Source organism: Panthera tigris, chromosome A2 (genome assembly GCF_018350195.1).
Source record: "Panthera tigris isolate Pti1 chromosome A2, P.tigris_Pti1_mat1.1, whole genome shotgun sequence".
NCBI lineage: Eukaryota > Metazoa > Chordata > Mammalia > Carnivora > Felidae > Panthera > Panthera tigris.
In genome coordinates, this window is record NC_056661.1 from 49,968,966 (window position 1) to 49,990,368 (window position 21,403).

Here is a 21,403-nt window from a genome sequence, read left to right on the forward strand (position 1 = left end):
CGTGGTCTCATCTAATTTTCCAACACTGTTAGGGATATACTGTTACTACCCTTATTCACAGAGGAGGAAATGGAGGCTCAGAGAAGTGACACCACTAGCCTGATGTCCCATAGCTGGCTTAAATGACAGAGCCACGTCTTGGATTCGGGCCTCCCTGACTCCAAAGCTTAGGCTCCCACCTATCAAGCCAGGCCAGGAGAACCAGACAGGTAGGAGGAGAGGCAGAAAACAGCATGTATTTTGGGTTAGCACTTTTAAGGGAAGGCTTCTAAGAATAGGGAGGGACTTGGGAAAATCTTTGAAAGCTAGCCAGGATTTGGGAGAGGGAAGGATGAAAAGATGAAGGGAACCAGCATCCATTGAGCATTCTGCATGTGTGTGTGCACGTGTATGTGTGTGTGTGTGTGTATGTGTGTATTTATGATGATGGGGAGAGAGGTTGGGTCAGAGGTATCTGTGCCACTCAGAGCTTGTTAGAGACTCTCTCACGAATCCCTGTGATATATTTATGATTTATGATAAAAAAATACTATGATACATATGATATATGTCATCAACATCTCACCACTCCCTACGTGCTTAATAACCCCATTTTACAGGAGAGCAAACAGAGGCTCTTGAGGAACTCGTGCAGGTGTGGCACTCCTACCTTATCCTCTACTCCCACACCCATGGCAAACATTGCTGGTCAGTTAGAGCACGATCTTCCATTGAGTCTCTTTGGGCCTCAGAATCCTTCTCAACACAGCACTCAAGTAGCCACTGTTGATGGAGATTAGCATGTAACACAAAGCCCATGTACTGTCCTTGCCTGACCACCAGAGAAGCCGAAAGAACAGGCAGGATGGGGTCTTCCGATTCCAGAGTCCATGTGTGTTCAACTATGCCCAACTCTGGGAATAAGGCACCTTTCTTTTCCACTTTTCTCTCTGCCTTTTGATTCTTCTCCTGATAAAGCCTGATTCTGGGAACCTCTTCACCCAAGATGTCCCAGCCAGACAGCAATGCACCAAATGACTCAGAAAGGTCCTCGTGAAAAACTTGAAACCTAAACCAACCTTTCCAACTGCTCTGAGAAAAGGCCTCTTGCTAAAGGTTTTGGGAACATGACCTTAATCAGCTTCCTGGAGGGATTTCTGAGAGATTCTCTTACAAGCTCTGAGTGGCACAGGCAGCTGACTCTGAGCCAGCCCTCTCTCCCCATCATCCCCGTCCCAAGCCCATGCCAGTCAACAGCAATTGTCTGAAGGGCTGTGTTGAGATGGACTCTGATGCCCTCACCGGGGTTGATGAGTAATGTCTACCACAGGTGTGTGAATAGGGTTCTCAGGCCAGCCAGGCAAGGCCAGCCATCACAAAACAACAACAACAACAACAACAACAACAACAACAACAAAACATTGGCGGCCACATGGTGTGGCCTTGACCCTGCAAAGGCAGAAAGCAGGTACCCAGCTGGGGCTTTGACCTGCAACAGGTTCCTGGGAGGGAACACTCCCTGTCTCCAGGGTTCTGGCCAGGAATCTGTTAGCCCTGCAGGTCACAAACACCTGTAGCCAGGACAGAGCCATGAAAGGACACTGAATACAGGGATCAACAAACAGGTGGCCAGCAAGGCCGCTACCCCGGGACTCCTACCACAGTGTTTATTTGTAAAGCTATGCAGGGAGGGATGCATGCTCTTGAAGGCCGGAATCAGGGGCATATCCAGGGGCTGGGGGATCATCTCACTAGGCAGTGCCCACACAGCCTCCTCACCCTGAAATGAAGACAGAAGGAAACTCCCCTAGAGATTGGGGGAATTTGTTTTTTTCCTCTTTGCAAATCATTCGCCTTCTAGAGAGGCAGTGTAGAAGGGGTTGAGACCCAAGCTGCTGAGTACAAAGCTGTGTCCACCACAGACGAGTTGTGTGACCCTCTGGAGGTTATTTCTCTGTGCCTCGGTTTTTCGAGGGGTAATATTAGTGCCTTCCTCCTGGGGGTTCTGTGAGAAGTAAACGGGCTAACATGGGTCAGGCATTTAGAAGTGTGCTGGAACATAGTAAGTACCACGTAAGTGTGAGCTCTTCCTGCCATTCCTTCAACCACTCAACCCGGGAGGTCAGCAGCCCTCACAGAAGAAGAGGCTGTGCTCCCATGAGCTCGATCAGCCATGCACTTGGAACTGCTTCCACAGTGGGAGCGAATGAGATGCTAAGCAGGTCTGGGTGCCCTTTCTGGCACGGTGAGCCATAGTCTTGTCACCACCTCCCCATCCCTTCCACAGATCCCGAGGACGGGGCAGGCCTCAGACACGAAATAAGAAGGCCTGGGATAGATATTTGCCCCCCCACCCACCTGTCTCTAACCCATCTCCCCAGGGCCCTGTGCCCTGCCCCAGCCTGTGTGCTGCTGGTCTGCTGCTTGCCCTGTCCTCAGATGGTCACACCCCTTCCCCCTACCCACTGTCCCTGAGTCCTCCGATGTCCTGCTTCAGATGACCCAGGAGGACCTGCAAAAGTCCTCACTTCTGGGCTCCTCCAGACTCCCAAATCAAAGTCTAGGGTGATCCCAGGAAGCTTCTTCACAAGGTGGTCAGGCGATTCTCATGCACCCCAAAGTCTGTGACTAGGTTCTTCAGACCTACCTGCCTGGCATTTTTGTGCTGGAAGCCACCTGTGGTTTCATACTGACCCAGGGAAAAACCGCATCACCCCACACCACCCGCAGACAGAGTCAGGACCGAGCCTTTCCCAGACGTGTGGTCAGCCGTGTGGCTCCCTGACACTTCTTCTTCCGTGTGTTGGGGTTCAGAGTCTTGGCCTCTTTGGCGAACCAGAAACCACGGGCTCCTTGAGCCACTTTCCTGCACTGTAGACCCGGGTCAGTGCTACTGCCTCTCTCTCTGCTAATTGTGGTGAGGACCGAGTGAGGTCACCACAGACTTCTCACAGTGCTCAGGACCCTAAAGATCATGCAGTCTACCCCAAACTTTGCAATGATGAAACCGAGGCCTGGGTGGCTGTGTACTTTCTCAGTGTTACACAGAGAACAGCATCAGGGAGGGAGCTAGAAACCAAATTCCCTGACACCCTAAGATTCTATCTACCACCCAGTCCATCTCCTGTGCCTGAAAAAGCACCTGGAAAAGTCCTGAGGGACTGTACAGGTGAAGGGGGATTCACAGGGTATTCTGTGAGCCCACAAGTGTTCCAAGCTCTAGGGCAGAGCCACATAGGGCCATCTACAGCCATCTCTCACTTCATGAGTCCACAGAAACCCGGGTCATCTGCCTCTCCCTTCTCTAAAACTGCTCTGACCCGGAATTCATTTATTATGGAAGTTAGCAAACCAGGCTCTGGACTAGTACGCCCCTCCATCAGGTTCCTTGCCCCTCCTCCCTAACATGAGGCAAAAGCCGGGATTGTTCATTATGAATTACAGTATGACTTTCCATGTTGATTACCACAATCCAGTTCCAACCACAGGATGTGATAGGACACAGGCAGGTTCCAAGAGGGTAAATATGGCAACAGCCACCTGGGCAGTGGGAATCCGGCAAACTGGTGGGGGTGTCAGAGTCACAGTCAGGGTCAAGCACAGAAATGGAGACCAGTTGTAAAGGATAAACAGTTTGCTTTTCACGCTTCCTCATGCTCTGTGGCCTTGACCTTTTTCTCCTCTGAATCTTCCCATCCCTGCAACCCACCCAAGTATAAGATTACTGTTCATTACAAAAAAAAAAAAAAAAAAAAAGCCAAATTGGACAGTTATCTATGGACATATTAACATTCAGATGGTTTTCAGTCATACTGATGTGGAAATGTTATTACCACGAGACCTTATCAACTTGTTCTATTAGAAGGTGCCTTTGCCTGTTTTTAAATGAACAAACCATGAAATACCTTACACCTATAATGATTTAATTATACTTTTCCAAGCAAAGCAATTTTAAACTAGATTGACTCTTTTTCTTTTTAAGGAGCATTGCCACGAGGTAAAGTGAAGTAAAAATATTTAGTTTTGAAGGAAACCAAATCTGCGTTGCAAAGCCAACGCATCCAGTACAACACTCCCATTCAGAATGTGAATCTGCGACCACTTGGGTGGAGAGTGACAGCTTATTTAGGCCTCTCCGGGTGTCGCCAAACTCACAACATTTCTGCCTTGACAAGCCTCGGGGCTCTGCAAAAACAGATGGAGAAGCTGGAGGCTGCTCACCAATTCCAGATCTGGCTTGGGTGCCTGAGAATCACAGTCGGTTTATCTCCTCCCCACTAGGGCCTACAGTACATGGAGCTCATCCCTAAAGAGAAGCAGCCAGTGACAGGCACCGAGGGCGCTTATTACCGCCGACGCCAGCTCATGCAGCAGCTCCCCATCTACGACCAGGACCCCTCTCGCTGCCGTGGACTTCTGGAGAATGAGTTGAAAGTAATGGAAGAGTTCGTCAAGCAATACAAGAGCGAGGCCCTCGGCGTGGGAGAGGTGGCCCTCCCTGGGCAGGGTGGCTTGCCCAAGGAGGAAGGGAAGCAGCAGGAAAAGCCAGAGGGCACAGAGACCACCGCTCCGACCACCAACGGCAGCATCGGTGACCCGTCCAAAGAATACGTAAGTGTCTGCCGTGCCTCCAGGTCTGGCTGAAAAAACCAGGCCCAGGGCTTGCACAGGCAGGGCCCCAGCTCCAGGCTCTTGCCCCTCATTCCAACATTCATTTCATGCATTCATGTTGCCAGCGGCTGTTTGGTGCTCAGTTACTCTGTGCCAGGCATTATCCTATGGAAAATAACACAAGGTCACTGTGCTTGAGAGGCTACTTGTCCAGTGGAGGTCACAGGCTACCAAACTGTCACGGCTTAGAGAAAGGGCATCTAACCTTGCTTGAGGTGAGGGTGGGCTTGGAGGAGGAGCTGAGGCCCAGCCTGGCCGGGAGAAATGACTAGGACGCACCCAGAGCTGAATTCAGGCTTGGCAGGGAAGACCCAGGCCATCTTAAAGAGGCAAGCTTGGGCAAAACAACCCTAAGTTCCAGAGAGCACGGTGGAGCCAGAGGATTGAACAAAGTCCCATGTGCCTGAGAGCGTGGTGTGCTGGGGGGCGTGGGGACACGACGCTGGCAGGGTCAGCAGGGGCACACTTCCTGAAGAGGCAAGCCTTCCATCCATTCATCACCCAAGTATCAACCAGCCTGTGCTGTCCGCCAAGCCCCAGGAAATCAAACAAGTGGAGGACTCCGTCCCCACACTGGAGAATACCATGGATGTAGGACTTCACTCTGAGGGCCACAGACAGCTATGGCAGGTTTCAGCGGGAGCTATCACAGGATCTGAGCTGTGCTTGGGAAGGCGCCCTCTAGCAGCATGTGGAAGATGTGCTGTAAGGGAGTGAGGGACTGGAGGCTATTTGAGAGAAAATGAAGAAGGTAGAGTGTCCGGGAGGTGAAAACCTCATGGATGGCTTTGTCTTCATCTGCCCCACAGGAGGTATAAAGGACTAGCTGGAGACGGGTACCACAGAGGGCTGATGTTTGCTGTTTCACGGCCTCTGGCTCCCGTCTACCTTTTGCCCTCTGCCCCAGTCAGCCAAGTGACTTCAGCTGCTTCTAATTGTTATTTGGAGATAAATGTCCCAATACGTGAAGCCCTCAAGCAAATAACCTGCCTTGCTGGTAACAGGCTGGCAGTCGCCCGTGTGAGCCGGACCGCCCAGGGAAATGCCAGCCCTGGTGATGTTGTCACTACATTCAGAAAGGGCCAGGCTCTTTCCTGCCTGCAGTGACTCAAACTTGCCATCCAAAACCTGTGTCCTGAATGTCCAACCCCCATTTGTTGGCGCGTTCATTTGGGGTTACCGTCCAGTGAACTATGGCCGCACACAGTCAATCTGAGAACTCTAAGTCAAAAGAACAAAACTTATTTTCCTTACCACAGGTTTGGCGATGGTGTTGAAAAGACCCATTTCCGAGGAAGAATCCATGTCCCAGCGACTTAAAAAAAAAAATTAGATCCAGTTACAGTGTTTCATAAACTAGTGTCCTCCCCATCCAGCCCTATATCCAAATAGTTATCTGTCCTTAAAGCATAAATACTGCATAATTCCAAGTTGGAAGGCGATCTCTTTAAGTCGTTGGGACATTTCCCAATTGCCATTCCCAGGAGAGATACGCTATTTTATCCTTGACTCAGCCCCACATATTTGTACAGCATGGAAGTGGGGCAAAGGTGGCCTGAGATCCTGAGCCCCTGCCTATCGTCAACTTTAGGAAGTAGTTCTGACAGTTTGGAAGCATTTAAACAATAAGACCAGACCAAAAACAGAATTTGAAGGAAGCCTGTGGTGGTTGGGCTGGGCTGGCTAGGGAAAACGGCCTTCTCCTTCCTTATCCTACCCCCAATCTTGATTGGATAACTAGTTATGTAACTAGTGGATCCCTGCCTGTACGTCATGTGTTCATGTCACCTCTAGGTGCTGCGGGTTTCTTTTTCATCTCTGTATCTTCAGCAGGTGCCATTGATATAGATAGTAGGTGCTCAATAAATATGTGAACCATGAATGAATGAACAAATGGATGAATCAGTGAATATTCAGACTAAATAGAGCCTCTAACGATGGGGACAGTTTAGATGACCATTTTGCCCCAGAGGATGATGAGATCCAAGTTCACATTTATTAAGCACCTGATGTGTGCCAGATGCCATGCCTACTCTTTCAGAGTCTTTGTTTAACTCACCCGGCTGCCTAGTAGGGTGAATTTCACCAACCCCATTTGACAGGTATGGAATCAGAGATTCATAGAGGGTAGGTAACTTTTCTAAGGTTCCACAGTTTTTAAGGAGTAGAACCTGGATCCGATACTTTTCCAACTACATGATGCTGAGTTATAAAACCCTGCTTATTATCTGTTCCAGGAAGAAAGAAGGCTGGGTGCTTTTATTGACTCCCTGTTTATCTCCTAGAAGCCAGGGAGCAAATCCTATAAAGGTAGCTAGATAGCCTGCCAGTTCATAGACAGTGTGTCCCCAGCAAACCCAAATTTGTTCTGCCTTACCCTAGTCAATGGCCAAGTCAAGTGGACGTGGGTGCTGGTCATCCTGTGTGCTGTGTCCCTTCTGTTTCTCATAAAAGGGAAGTGTAGAACAGCTACCAGAGCCAAGCATCAGGCAGGAAGCCTGATTTTTGCTCCCCTGATGAGGACAGTGGACTTTGCCAGAAATGGTCAGGGCATTCAATTTGAGAACCCAGATATGGGGAGGAAATTGTAGAACTCAGACTGATGCCCCAAATCCAAGCGGTGATTTATGAGAAAAAAAAAAAATGGGCAAAAGAAAGAACACGTGAAACACATTTTCCTAGAATGATCTTGGTGACATAATATTGTTTGTCATCCTAAGAATGATCATTATTACTATCGTTAGCAGCTACGATTTGGCTTTCTCTGAACCAAGGGCAGCGCTAAGAACTAGAGGGTCTGATTTAAAGCCCCCAACCACCCAATGACTTGAAGAAAAGCTGTGGGATTTGAACCAACCCCCCATCAGTCCCCAAGTCCATCTTTCCTGTTGCCCAAAGCTTGTTCCTCGGATAGCTAATGGATATTAGATCCTAAAGGGGTTACATGGCCATGTAAGTTTGGGAGACATTAGAGTAACCAAAACTAAGTGGGTCTCTTTGAGGTAGGACTTCTGAGAGCCTCTGGCAGGTTGTAGCCGTGGTTCTCAAACTAAAATCACCTGAAAGGCTGGTTAAAATCCAGAGGACTGGGCCCCACCCTAGAGCTCCCTGCTTAGTAGGAACAGGTGGGGCCAGAGACTCAGCTATTCTAATGAACACCTGGGTTGATGCTGACATTGGTCTGGGGACCACACTTTGAGAACCACTGCTAAAAAAAGTATAAAAATAATTTTACATATAAGCCGAGGAAAAATAATATCATTAAATTGGCATATGGTGAGGATCGGAGAAGACAACAGGGCATTCTATAGATGTTTTAGGCCTCCTGGCTTAGGGAGTCCAGCTCTGAGGACGCTACATAGGAATCTTTAAAGACCCACAGGGAGTTTGGGAAACACAGGCAGGGCATCACACACTGCATTACACCACACCCAACCACACTACTCAGCAGCCTGAGGCCACCAGCTCCCTTTTCACGGAGCCACAATCAGCCTATGCTGCAGGGCACTTCTGTGAGCTGGCACAGCTCCGTCTACACTGCAGGGCATTTCTCCTCGGAGCTGGCACGGCTCCATCAATCTGCTGTCAGCCTGTTACAGTGCTGTCCTTCCTCAGAGACCTTGGGACCCGAGCTACAACAGGATCGGGCTGTTGAGTCTTCACCAAGCCCCTCCACCAAAATGTGCTCAGAGGAAAGGGTTCTCCAGACCAGAGGAGCATTACTGCCAAAAGCCTTTTCCACCTTGTCCATGTGGAAACGGGCCCCTTGAGCTGAGTTAGGGGTGAGGCCACATGTATAACAGAGGTCTAGCCAGATTGTGGGAACAGCACCCTCTGAGCTCAACTCACCCGTATGGCTGGTGCTATGCAGTCCTTAGATCTGGGTCCTTAGATCCAGGAGCTGTGGCTGCCCTTGCCCACCTCAGAGCAGCCCTAAAGAGTCATTATTACACTGAGCTTAGGAGAGGCAGGACACCATGGGAAATGCCATCAGAGGCACCTGTCTTTGTGAGGAAACACCGCAGTGAAAAATCCCAGATGCTAACTCAGCCACTGTCACCCCACAAGTGTGCCCTTTAAATCAGTGAGGCCAATGAAAAACCCCAAATATTTAATGTCTCCCCCTCTCTCCTTTACTTGCCCCACCGTGTGTGTGTTGGCAAGGAAGGGGGGCAGGTGGGAAGGGGACTGTTCACAGCAGGCTCACTCATGTCTTTGAGTCCTCCTAACAACTACTGGCAGAGGCTGGAGTTGTTCATACCCATTTCACAGCTGTGAAGCCTGCAGCAGAGAACTTAAAAGGCTTGCCGATGAGAGGTGGGGCTGGGATTCCATCCCAGATCCTTGTTGGTCACCAGTCCTGAGGAGTCTGAGCAGTCCTAGGGTGGGGCCCTGGATGGGTGAGGACAACTCCACAAAGGTGTGTGTATTTATGTTTGCTGGTTGAGCCACAGAGTTTGGAGTCACCCACAGCCCAGTTCAGTGAAGAATCTGGGGGCCTCTAGTAGGCATGCCAAGAACAATGGAAGGCCTTGCCCATTACACCTCAATCCCACCCACCATGGGTTCTCATGGGTTTGGGAGGCTTCCGAGAGCTCCATGGCCAGGGATCTGCCAACTCCAGCAATCGGGAACATTCCCTGGAGAATGGCAGAGCCCCATATCCACTTTCCAGGCCCTCCGCGCCCCACTTTTCCCACCTGGATGGAACCTATGAGCGCCTGGGCTGCGAGGTCAATGACCTCAATGCTCTGATTGTTAACAGCCCCACCAAACCATTTCCCTGCATTTAGAATGCTTACTTGGTATTTTCTCAGAAATGAAATGTGCGGATTTCCTGGGCATGGAATTTCCTCCCTTCCCTACACCCCAAACTTGTAACTGAAGAAAGGGGAAAGGAAGCCAGAACATAGCATTCAATGTAATCTCCACCCGTTAGTAATTTACCATCACTGCTGGGTGCCCCTCACCCAGCCCCTTCCCCACAGCGCCCCGCCCACTGAGGCCTGCCTCTCAGATGGAAACTTACAGCATCTGGCTGCTCAGCCCAACTCCTGCCCCAACAAGGGACATATTTGTGGGCAAGGGACTTCCAAATCTTTGTGCAGCAGATGTTTGGCTTGTGGGCTCGGCAGGCTGGCTTTCCTGCAGGCCCCTCTCTGGGAATTTGAAACCACTGCCCCACCCCCAGTCCTGAGCCCTGTCTGAGCTGGAGGACAGAGGGTAAAAGGCCCAGGGAAGCAGCAGGAAAAATCACCATGGTTACCAGGCTTCTCAACATCTGTCTCCCTCCTTCTTTACAGTGGAGATATTTTAATGACATTAAAGGAATTTTTTTCCACTGAAAATTCCCTTCATCCCACTTTTTTATGCTATAAATATATTTCCATGTTGCCACAGAGACTTCACAAGTTGGCTTTTTTTTTTTTTTTTTTTTCTGGAGTGGGCTGCATAATATTCCATTGACTAAAACAGGAGCTGGCAACTTTTTTTCTGTAAAAGGCAGATACTAAATATTTTAGGCTTTGCAAGCCACACGGTCTCTGTCACAACTACTCCCTCTGTTGTTGTAGCACTAATGCAGCCATAGACAATATCTAACAGATGACCATGGCTGTGTGCGAATAAAACTTTATTTGCAAAAACAAGCAGTGGGCTAGGTTTGGCCCACAGATGTAGTGTGCTCACCCCAGAACTAGAACAACTGTAAAACATGGTTTTTATTAGCTTTTTATGAATTACTTTGGTTTTATTCAATTTCATTTTGCTAATGCAGGTTAATGAATAATGATGATAATGACGTCATCTGGCATTCCTTGACTACCTAGACTGTGCCCAGCACTTGTGCCAAAGGCTTTACCTAGTTTTGTTTTTTTTTTCAACTGAATCCTAAGAATTCTTCTACAAAATATAATTTCCCCTTTTTCTAGTCATCTAGCTTGTGAGCGGTTAAGGCAGAACTGGAACTTACCCTAAACCCCACAAACACCACAGATGATGGAACCTCCTTTTTCCATAGCACCCCATGCAGCTGCAGGCACGTGCATGACCACTGCGACAAGATGACCACATATAAGGCTTCTTCCTACTCTGCAATGTCCTTGGTGGGAAGCCAGCTCTTGCCCACACACTTGTCAAAGCTGGAGTTGAGAACACCCCAGGCTGACGGTCTCTCTTCTGAGAGTAGCATTTATGAAGCCTTCCTGGCTCCGTGTTCCCCCTTTATCAGGTAACCAGTGAGAGAGATTCAGTTAGAGATGACTAACATGTGACTTTGCTTGGCAGAGAGGCCCATGTTCAATCGTCTGCCCCAAGAAGAAGCATGAGGTGAAATCGTTGGCCAACAACAGGGACCACCATGTGTAAAGCATCTCCCATAAGCCAGGGCCTGTCATATGTTTACAAGTGAGGAAACTGAGGCTCAGGGAGGTGGGTGATTTGTCTCAGGGCTTATCAGTGATGGAGCAATGGTACAGATCTTATCCCAAAGCCCCTCACCCTAACCACTGCACCCAGCCTGCCCAGTCTGTACTGTGAGGAGTCTCAGGAAGATGACAGTGTGGAGGAACAGAACACAAGAGTCTAAAGATACCAGAAATGACACTGGGCTGAAAAAGGAAAGAAAATGAGGGAAAAAAAAAAAAAAACCTCTGGGATACATGAGGCTGCAAAGCAAAGATGGCGAATAATCACCATAAGAGGAAATGGGGAGAGGCTGTTTATAAATAAATTGTTGAGTATTTGTGTTGGAAAGAACCCAGCGCCTGAATTCAAGGCCCTTGTGTTAATATTTACTGTATTGTAATAGTGAGATTTTCACAAGGCACTCTGGGTTTAGACTGAGGAGGCCTTTGGATAAGAGCCTTCCAGAAAAGAACAGAATTATTGGGACAGAGCTTCTGGCAACCCCAGCAGAGAGATTATTGCTGGAGAGGGTTCTCCACATCTGCTGATCCTGCTCTGAAGGCCAACACAGCTCGGTCCTTAGAGACAGGTCTTTGGCCATGTAACCTTTGGCCACTGTCCCTAATATACTGTTGCCTAAAACACTTTGTGTCTAGGTTACTCCCATGCCAGAAGTCTTAATTCTGTGTGCTCACATTGGATGTTCTCGTCACCTAATGTTGCATAACCAACCACCCAAAGGTGGAGAGGCTTAAAGAAAGAACATCTGTCTTGCTCAGAAATCAGCAATGTGGGCAAGGTTCAGTGGGGATATCTTGTCTCTGCCCACGTGGCATCATTTGGAGCAGCCTATAGGCTGGGGGCTGTCTCGGTGGTCTGGCTTCAGTGCTGGGAAGACACAAACAGCTGGGTTGGACCAGCCAGGGAGGGGGTCCTTGGGCCTGTTGCTCTCTGTGTGGTTTCTCCACAAAGTTGCCCTGGCATAGAGGTCTCACGATTTCTTTCCTGTCCTCCCAGGGCTCCCAAGGTGTGTGTATAGAGAGAGATCCCAGTGAAAGCTGTGCTGTCTTTTATGCCCTACCACAGGCATCTATAACATCCCTCCCACTACACTCTGTTCAATAGAAGCAAGTCATTAAGGAGGGACCACAATCAAAGGAAGGGACTTAGATACCCCATTGGATGGAGGAGTGTCCAAGAATTTGCCAACAACATTTCCACACACCATGACCAAAAGAACCCCAGCCCTGCAGGGTCTTAGCTTCTGAAGTAGCCAAATCTGAAATGTTCCTCAGCTTTCTCAAACCAGGCATTTTTTGTTTGTTTTTTGTTTTTGTTTTTTTACAGATTACAAAGGCCCAAAGTATAGAATTTTCAAATCCTTTCATTTAGACCTTTTTCATTAAGAATCTCTCGCCATTTGAGCAGGGACAGGGCAAAACTTCAGGGTCGTAAGGAGAAACTTCATACCTGTTCCACCTGTGAAAGATTTGGGCCACTCCCCCCTCCTCCCAGGGGGAAATGGTCTGCAAACTAAGTTATGTGGCAAATGTTAGATTCTCATGAGCAAGCTCTGATTTTAGATGGTTGAGAGTATGAATAAGAACCAACTGATACGCTAATGATAAGTGGTCTTCTGTATGCTTTTTAACATAGTCCCAAGGGACTTGTACTTGGCCACACTATCTCCTTCACGGGGGAAGTAGCCTGGGAATGACCACACTGGGCTTTCTTAAAAATTGTGTAGAATTTAAGCATCCCAGGAATTCAAACTGGCGTTTGCTATAACTGAACAGAGTTGATGATATCATTTTTGCTGAGCTTATTTTTAAGGTCATTTTTAAACTCTGTGTGGCAGTGGTTCTCAAAGTGGGTCCCCTGACTACACCAGCATCCCCCAGAGCTTGCAGAATCCTGCACCCCATCCCAGACCTATCCGAATCAGACACTGTGGGTGTGGAGCACAGCAGTCTGTTTTAAGAAGCCCTCTGGGGGGTATTGGGGCAGACTCCAGTCTGAGAACCAGGGTCTTACAGGGGGCGGTTTGGGGAAGGGGACTGACTGTAGCCGAGTCTGGGGTAGTGATGGACGATACAACTCCCAGAACCCTGTTCTCTGGCCACGCACAGATGGAGACAATGGAGATGGGAAACTACAAAGCTCATCAGTGGGAAAAGTCACTTCCTGCCAACCTACATGATCGTGGTGTTACGGAAAGGAACCTCAGGCCTCCAAAGCTAAAGCTCATCCTGCCTCCAATATGTCTTTGTCATCTTGGGAAAGGGATTTAACCCCTCCGGGCCACAGGTCTCTCATCTATAAAGAGAGCTGGCATACAGATAACCAGAGATTTTAGCTAATTATTACTGAGCCCTTATAAAGTCCATTAACTCTATTATCGCATTTAATCCATGCAACAGCTCTATGACATTGTTAATATTATTGGTATCCTCACTTGATGGGTGAAAAAACTAAGGCACAGAGAGGTTGGGTAACTTGTCCAAGGTCACACAGCCAGCCCCACTCTCAGCTACCTACTGCAATTTAGAAATTGTCCACTTCAGTACCAAGGATTGTTGGAGAATAAGTTTGTGCAGAGAAAGGCAAGGCAAGGATCCTAGGAGCCAAGCAGGTGAGGGGGCGTTCTGACTCTTGGTTGCCAGCCTGCCCCTGGTGGCTGAGGGGCCACCAGGCTGACAGAGCCAGCACACTGTCAGATCTACTATCCAGGACACTGTCAGACAGGGAAAGGAACACAGAAAATAGCTCAGAGGCCAAGGGAGGAAATTTGTTCCTGACACATGCTGACAGGGCTCATTACTCGGACATCTTGTTTTCATAAAATGGCAGTGACACTGTTTGCTTTAAAAAGGGCTGGCTACTGGTAATAACGAGGCCAGGAGCCAGGGATGCTGAGGGAACAATGAGGGAAGGGCCACTCCTCACTGAGGGAGGTGCTTAAGACAGCACTTTCAGATGTGGTGGGGGAAGGTCAGGACCAAGCTCTGCGGGCATGACTCTCCCTCCCTTCTCCATGCTGCCCCTGCCACTACAACTATCTCCTTCCAGTGCAAACCAAACACAGCCCTTCCAGCCTCAAGAACCAGTAATGGCCCCCTATTACCTCCAGAGATCTCAGCCATAACCTAGGCTCACAGCCACCCAGACTGCCCCTCTGACCTCCCAGCCCTCGGTTTCCTTCTGTGGGTTGTGGGTGCCTTCAGATGCTCCCCAGACTCCGCCACGTGCATTTCTATCTCTTTCCCTTTCTCTGCTTCCGTGTTAAGCAACATCTGGAAATCTGGAGTTGGGAGCCCCACTGGTGTACCACAGTGATACCCAGCCAAGGTGGTGGATTGACCCCAAGTCCCTTCTTTGCTGGACGAAAAGGGCTGGAAATTTCGTCCCATGAAATTTAGAAAGCCGGGCAGACAGAAAACTCACTTGGTACTCACATGACACTTGCCAAATAGTTTACACGTCCTGGCTGTGCTGAAGGGATGGTGAAAATAAGTAAATGATGATTCATCCTTGTTTTTGGTTTAAGACCTCTGATGAGCTCCATGGGAGCTGGGACTCAGTCACGTGCAGAGGAACAGGGTTTTCATTGCGGTGAAGGACTCACACCGTTCATTCTTGTGGGCATAACTGAAACAACAAGTCCAGCACATTCTAAGGAACATTGTCAAGCTGTCCGGATCCATTAGCCAAGCATATTTTTTATGTAGACATTCATTCAACAACTACTGTGCTCAGGGACCCCTGAGCAGTACAGGGGCATTCTTTGTGGTCTGGTTTTCTTTCCCTATTTTTTGTCATCGTAGCTTTTATTTTTTCTTCATACGCAAGAATATATATTAAGAATGTAATTAAACTATATAACTTTAGAATGCCAAGTGTCTAGGCTCTTAACTTATGCCTACTCCTGTCTGCATGGCAGAACGAAATTTCTAGTTTGGCTGACACATAATTGGTGCTTGGTAAGCTTAGAGTCCTCATCTAAAGCTAGGGTCTACAAACATTTTCTCATGGAGGCCAAATGGTAAATACTTTAGGTGTTATAGGCCCAGAGCCAAAACTGATGATATCATGTAGGTACTTTATGTAACAAGAGGGAAAACAAATTTCCAGTTTTCCATTTCTGAAATTCACAATCTAATAATATAAATACAGGTTTTTGTAATACAGGTTACATTGGTCAGCTCAGACCACCGTAACATAACACCACAGACTGGGTGGCTTAAATAGCAGAAATTTATTATCATAATTCTGGAGGCTGGAAGTCCAAGATCAAAGTGCTGGTGTGGTGGGTTTCTGATGAAGCCCCTCTTCCTGGCTTGTACATAGCTGCCTTCTCCCTGTGTCTTCACAGGACCTTTCCTCTGTGTGCACACAGGGTGGGAGAGAAGTTGACTGGTGCCTAGTCTTCTGGTAAGGACACCAGTCCTGTCGGATTAGGGCCCCATCCTTATGACTTCATTTAACCTTAATTACCTGGTCTTGTAGCCACATACAGTCACATTGAGAGTTAGGACTTTAACATATGAATTGGCGGCAGGCACACAATTCAGTCCTTAATACAGGTCTACTAATGAGGAAAATGAAGTTCTTTTTCGGGAGAAAACATTTCAGTGAACTGGAGCTCAAACGTAAAATCTGTTCTTAGCCAGTGGGTCTTACGAGTACAGGGAGCATCAGGGTTTGGTGTGGCTGCAGTTTATGGACACTTACACACAGTATAGTACAAAGAACCTTGGCTTTGGGGTCAGGCTTGGCCCATGTTCAAATCCCAGCTTTGCCTCCTATCAGCTGTATATTAATGAACAACCACTGAAACTCTCTGAAACTCAGTTTTGCCAAGTCTGGAGGGAAATAATGATTTCCTTAAAAGGGAGCTAAATCTAGAAGGGGAATATCTCTCCAGGGCTTCTGTAAGGAGTGCAAAATCCTGAGCATAATGCTGGATGTAGACCTGTCTTTAAGAAATGATAGCCACTGCCGCCATCATCATCATCATCATCGGAATTTTGAGGAGCTGGAAATAACTCCAAAATGACTCAAAAGATTTGATGGATTACATATGTACTCTGGAAAGTATGTCAGGAGAATAGCAATTAACCTCTGTGGTTTTTCTCCCAATGTAATCATGACAATAACATCAGACAAATCCCAGTTGAGGTCCACCTGACCAGTACTCCTCCAAACTGTCAAAGTCGTCAAAAACAAAAGAAGTCTGAGAAGTCACAGGCAAAAGGAGCCTAAGGGACATGAGGACTAAATGTGATGTAGGATCCTAGAATAGAAAAAGGACATTAGGAAAATCTAAGAACATCTGAATAAAGTTGGGACTTTACTTAATAATAGCATATCAATATTGGTTAATTAATTGTGACAAGTATATCACTTTCAGATGTTAACCGAGGAAATTAGGTGTGGGGCAAATAACTTTCTGTACTATCTTCACAATTTTTCTGTAAATATAGAACTGTTTTAAAATGTAAAGTTCATTAAAAAAAATAATTATACAGGACACCTGGGTGGCTCAGTTGGTTAACCACCCAGCCTCGGCTCAGGTCATGATCTCACGGTTCCTGAGTTTGAGCCTAGAGTTGGGCTCTGCGCTGACAGCTTGGAGCCTGCTTGGGATTCTCCTTCTTTCTCTGCTCCTCCCCTACTCAGTCTCTCAAAAAAATAAATAAATAAAAAATAATTACACGTGGGTAAAAGATCCATTCAAAGTGCAAGGTGGTCCAGTGGGTTTTAATGTAAGCAGGATGAAAGGTTAATTGATATAGTTCAGATTCCCCACTGACTTTTGAGAAACTACCACTTGTCCCATTTTGATTTAGTATCAAGGAAGAATATCCACAGTTATCTGGAAAGGCTATTAAAATACTCCTCCATTCCTTTTCTAACTCTATAGCAGGGTGAGGTCAGATTTTTTTCATATATTTCAAAGAAAGCAACATAATGCAAAAGACGAAAAGCTACAACGGTTACAAGAATCCAACAGTCCTTTATTGAGCTAGTCATTAAAGAGATTTACAAAGATATAAAGCAATGCCACTCTTCTCACTAAATTTTTCTGTCTGGGGAAAATGGAGCTATTTTTTTTTTTTAGCGTTTATTTATTTGTTTGGAGAGAGAAAGAGCATGTGCACGTGCGGTAGAGGGCAGAGGGAGAGGGAGAGAGGGTCCCAAGCAGGCTCCAAGCTGTCAGCACAGAGCCCGACATGGGGCTTGATCCCATGAACCATGAAATCATGACCTGAGCCAAAATGTAGAGTTGGACACTTAACCAACTGAGACATCCAAGCGCCCCTACAGTTATTTTCAATTACAAATATTTATATTAACATGTCGGTTTATTATTTTAAATGAATCAACAAATAGTTATTCAAGTTTTTAGTCAGTTTTAATTTTTCTTTTGGTAAATCCCAACAGCTGTTACCCATATGAACAAAAATTCTTTGGGGTTCTTAATAATTTGTAAGAATATAAAGGGTCCTGAGGATAAAAAGTTTGAGACTCACTGAGCTAAACAACTAATTCGTCCCCACAGCAACCTATGAGGTAGGTTTGAAGATGAGAAAACTGAGGAACAGAGAGGTTTAGTAACTTGCTGGAGGGCCCCCAGGAAGGAAAGAGATGAGCTGAAGCTCAAACCCATGTCACTATGCTCTCCTGACCCTTATATCCCTGGTGTCCTCTCCCCTTCTAGGTCTGTGAGCTCTGCAAGGGAGTGGCCCCTGCGGACAGCCCTGTGGTCTACTCAGACAGGGCAGGCTACAGCAAGCAGTGGCACCCCACCTGCTTTGTGTGTGCCAAGTGCTCGGAGCCACTGGTGGACCTCATCTACTTCTGGAAGGACGGTGCCCCCTGGTGTGGCCGCCATTACTGCGAGAGCATACGGCCCCGGTGCTCTGGCTGCGATGAGGTGAGAAGAGCTGTTCTGCTCTTTCTGAATTCTTTCTGAGCCTCAGGGCTTCCTCAGCATACAAATACATATTCCAAAGTGTGTGGGGCACCTGGGTGGCTCAGTCAGTGAAGCCCCGGACTCGGTTTCAGCTCAGGTCACGATCTCACAGTTTGTGGGTTTGAGCCCCACGCCGGGCTCTGCACTGCACTGTCCGTGCAGAGCCTGCTTGGGATTCTTTTTCTCCCTCTCTCTCCCCCTCCCCCGCTTGCATGCTTGCACGCTCTGTCTCTCTCAAAATAAAACGAACTTAAAAAAAAGAAGTGTTATTTATTCAAAGCCCCAGTGACCCTGTGTGACCTTGCTGGTGAAGACTGGCCATTGGCCACTTAGCTATTGTTGGGCTGTCTTCACCAGGATATGTAATCCCATCTCAGAACAAAGCCGGGCTTTGGATTCGGGCCAAAGAGTATCATGGCTGCTAGCTAAGTAAAACTGGCCTACGGCAGAGAATTTTGTTTTCCATCTAACAAGCTAAGAGACAATTATGACCTGTGCAGATAACCGTACTTACTGCCTGAGGTTTGTGTCCCATTCCTCCACTGACGCATTTGAAGGTCGAGACGAGAATGGGGGAGGAGGAACCACCATTCTGCAACTTGTCCTCGATGCCCTGTCTCCACAAGGGACAGAACCTGACTGGCGCACTGTCTCTGCTCCCCTCCCCAGATCATATTCTCGGAGGACTACCAGCGTGTGGAAGACCTGGCCTGGCACCGAAAGCACTTCGTGTGTGAAGGCTGTGAGCAGCAGCTGAGCGGCCGGGCGTACATCATCACCAAGGGCCAGCTGCTGTGCCCGACCTGTAGCAAGTCCAAACGCTCCTGAAGGGCTGCCCCGCCACAGCCGGAATCCACAGGATCCCACCAAGGAGGGGAGCCAGGGGTGCTGAGGTCATTCTAAGGGTCCGATGTGACGGCCAGCAGGCAACAAAACCAGTGATTTTTTTCAGTGGGAATATATATATGCACACGTACACACACGTATTCTAGGCTGGTAGATCCTTGAGAGTCAATAGTTTTAAAGCCAGCAGTGTTCTGAGAGGTCTAAGAATGGGGTTACGTTGTTGTTTCCCAGCCACCAACTACAGACACAACTGGCATCCTGCAAGGGATCTCTAGGAGTTTCCCAAAATGCAGTTCTGAGTGATCAAATCGCGTAGCTGTCGGATGTGTGTGCTTTCTCACGAACGTGGGGGCTCCTCCAGGAGCTGGCTGGGATCCCAACAGTCATTTGTGGCCTCCTTTTCAAATGGAATTTGAATTTGAAATAAAAAAAGATGTTTTTGGCATGATGAACGTATTCAATAAAAGTCTGATGAAGTCCATCTATGCCCTATCTAGTCATTTACACCATGGCGGTGATTGCATGGCACCCGTTTAGCCCCTCGGTCCTGAGTGCTGGCGGTGGCAGAAGGCACAGAAGTGCTGCGCCTCCTTGCCAACCGCGTCTCGTCAGATTTCTCTGTGAGCACAGGTGCTCAAGGCAGAACCCCTGGACCGCCGTTCCAGGAACCCCCAGATCAGTGATGGGACATGTCATGGTTTACGGTACATCAAAAAGCAGCCTCCGGGAGCTGATCGGCTGCCCTCGCAGGGAATGAGAGAACCCTCTGAGAGTGAGACCAGGTGGAGTGTTGGGGAGCAGCCACACAGGCTACCTGAGCTCGGCCAATGGGTGCCCCGGGGGACATGGTGACCAGTGAGGGCAGTCTTGAAGAAATATAGGACGTTTATGCGAAATCTCTCTTCTTCTAAACGTTGCCAACTCAGCACAGAATGAGCCAAATAGAATAGGTCTTTGGGCCAGATTTTCTCTCTTTTTATGACCTCTGAGCATTTGCAGCTCCCAGATTAGTTTCCTTTGCACAACATCTAACAAAAGGAATCTCTTTCTCTACTGGGGAAACAGAGACAAAAAAAGACATGAGGCTTAGGGGCTCACAGCCCGGTCACCCATGGCTTTCCTTCTTTCTCAAATTTCCCATGTGTTGCCAAGTTTCTTTCATTTTCCCACCCGAATTTCACTCTGTTCATCTCTTACCTACAATACCCTGACCTTGCAAGTTTGACCAAAGCTTTTGCAATTGCCTCCTGAGGTGGTTTTCTGTTCCCAGCTCCTTGCTCCAGTCACCTGCTACCCTGTCGTGTCCGTCCGCCCCCCAGAGAGAAGCTTGGGCTGTGTCATCGTCCTCACCCACCCTGCCTGGCTCCCCGGTGTCTCCAAGTTAAGAACCAAGTCCTCACCCTGACATTTGAATCCTTCCAAGATTTGGCTTAATTGTCTTTTTGGCCTTGGAACCCTTCATTTCTCTTGATTTCCATTTCCCTCTTTCTCCTAGACATTCACCCACTGCCTCTGGTCAAGCCCTCTTCTGAGCTTTTCCCAGTTCTGTGCTGGTTACTTGAAGGCCAACACCATCTGTTGAAATTCTATCTGTCCTGTAAGGTGCTACTCAAGCACCTTTACTTGCTTCTCAATCCCTTCCCAGAGGCACCAATGGAATATCCACTCTTTCATTCACTCACTCACTCACTCATTCATTCTGCAAATATCCACTGGGCATTACAGAGTTCCATTAAGCAACCTGAGTACAGGAGACAGTGTTCGTAGAAAGCACAATACCCCTGCCTCCTGGACTTTACAGTCTGTGGGGGAAATGGCCTTAGGCAAATATTCCTACAAGTCAATGTAAAATTATAAAAAGAGGAGGAACATGTCTCTATAAAGAATATAAAAGAGATTGGACCTAGTCAGGAGAGGTGCTCCTGGAAAAGTGATACTTGAACTGAGATCTAAAGGGTGAGTAAATTCTGAGCAGCCAAAGAGGGAAAGGAAGATGGTTAAGGATAAATACATGGGTGGCATGTGCAAAGGTCCTGTGGCTGAAGTAGCATCAGTTTATTCAGTACCTATATATTAGTGTTGAAGATACAGTGGTGACCATGGCCCATGAGTGGGGCTTACAGAAGACTACTGTGGTACATACAGAGATGTGAGGCATAAGAGTTGCACCAATTTTGTGGGCAGTGGAAAAGACCAGTCTCTCCTAAGAGCAATGGGGAACCTTCAAAGAGTTTTAAGCAGGGGTAGTGATGACTGGATAGAGAGATTATTGGATACATGCTCTCTCCTCTGCTGAAACCCCAGCATGATACCTGACTGATTTTATCCTGGTATCTTTGTCCACACCATTGTGGGCAGGAGTGATGTCCCCCAGTAGACCCTACCAGATATCACCCAGAACGTCCTCCTGCCTTCCCCATGTCTACTAACAACACCTCACGCTTGCCATTGGAATACCTGAATCCTCTCTGACACTCCTTTCCTGTCAGATAGGTCACTGTCATGGCTTTCCCTCTATCACTGAGG

The 21,403-nt window shown here is 47.8% G+C and overlaps 1 protein-coding gene across 1 annotated transcript in view; it reads left to right on the plus strand.

Annotated features, from left to right (window-relative positions):
- LMCD1 (LIM and cysteine rich domains 1) overlaps window positions 1-19,358 on the plus strand; it is a 58,129-nt gene extending 38,771 nt beyond the window's left edge. The window contains exons 4-6 of the mRNA XM_007075521.3: window positions 4,261-4,590; window positions 17,777-17,992; window positions 18,701-19,358. Coding sequence (XP_007075583.1) covers window positions 4,261-4,590; window positions 17,777-17,992; window positions 18,701-18,859 — 705 coding nt within the window. The 3' untranslated portion in view covers window positions 18,860-19,358. The remainder of the gene's footprint in view (window positions 1-4,260; window positions 4,591-17,776; window positions 17,993-18,700) is intronic.
- The last annotated feature ends 2,045 nt before the right edge of the window (window positions 19,359-21,403 follow it).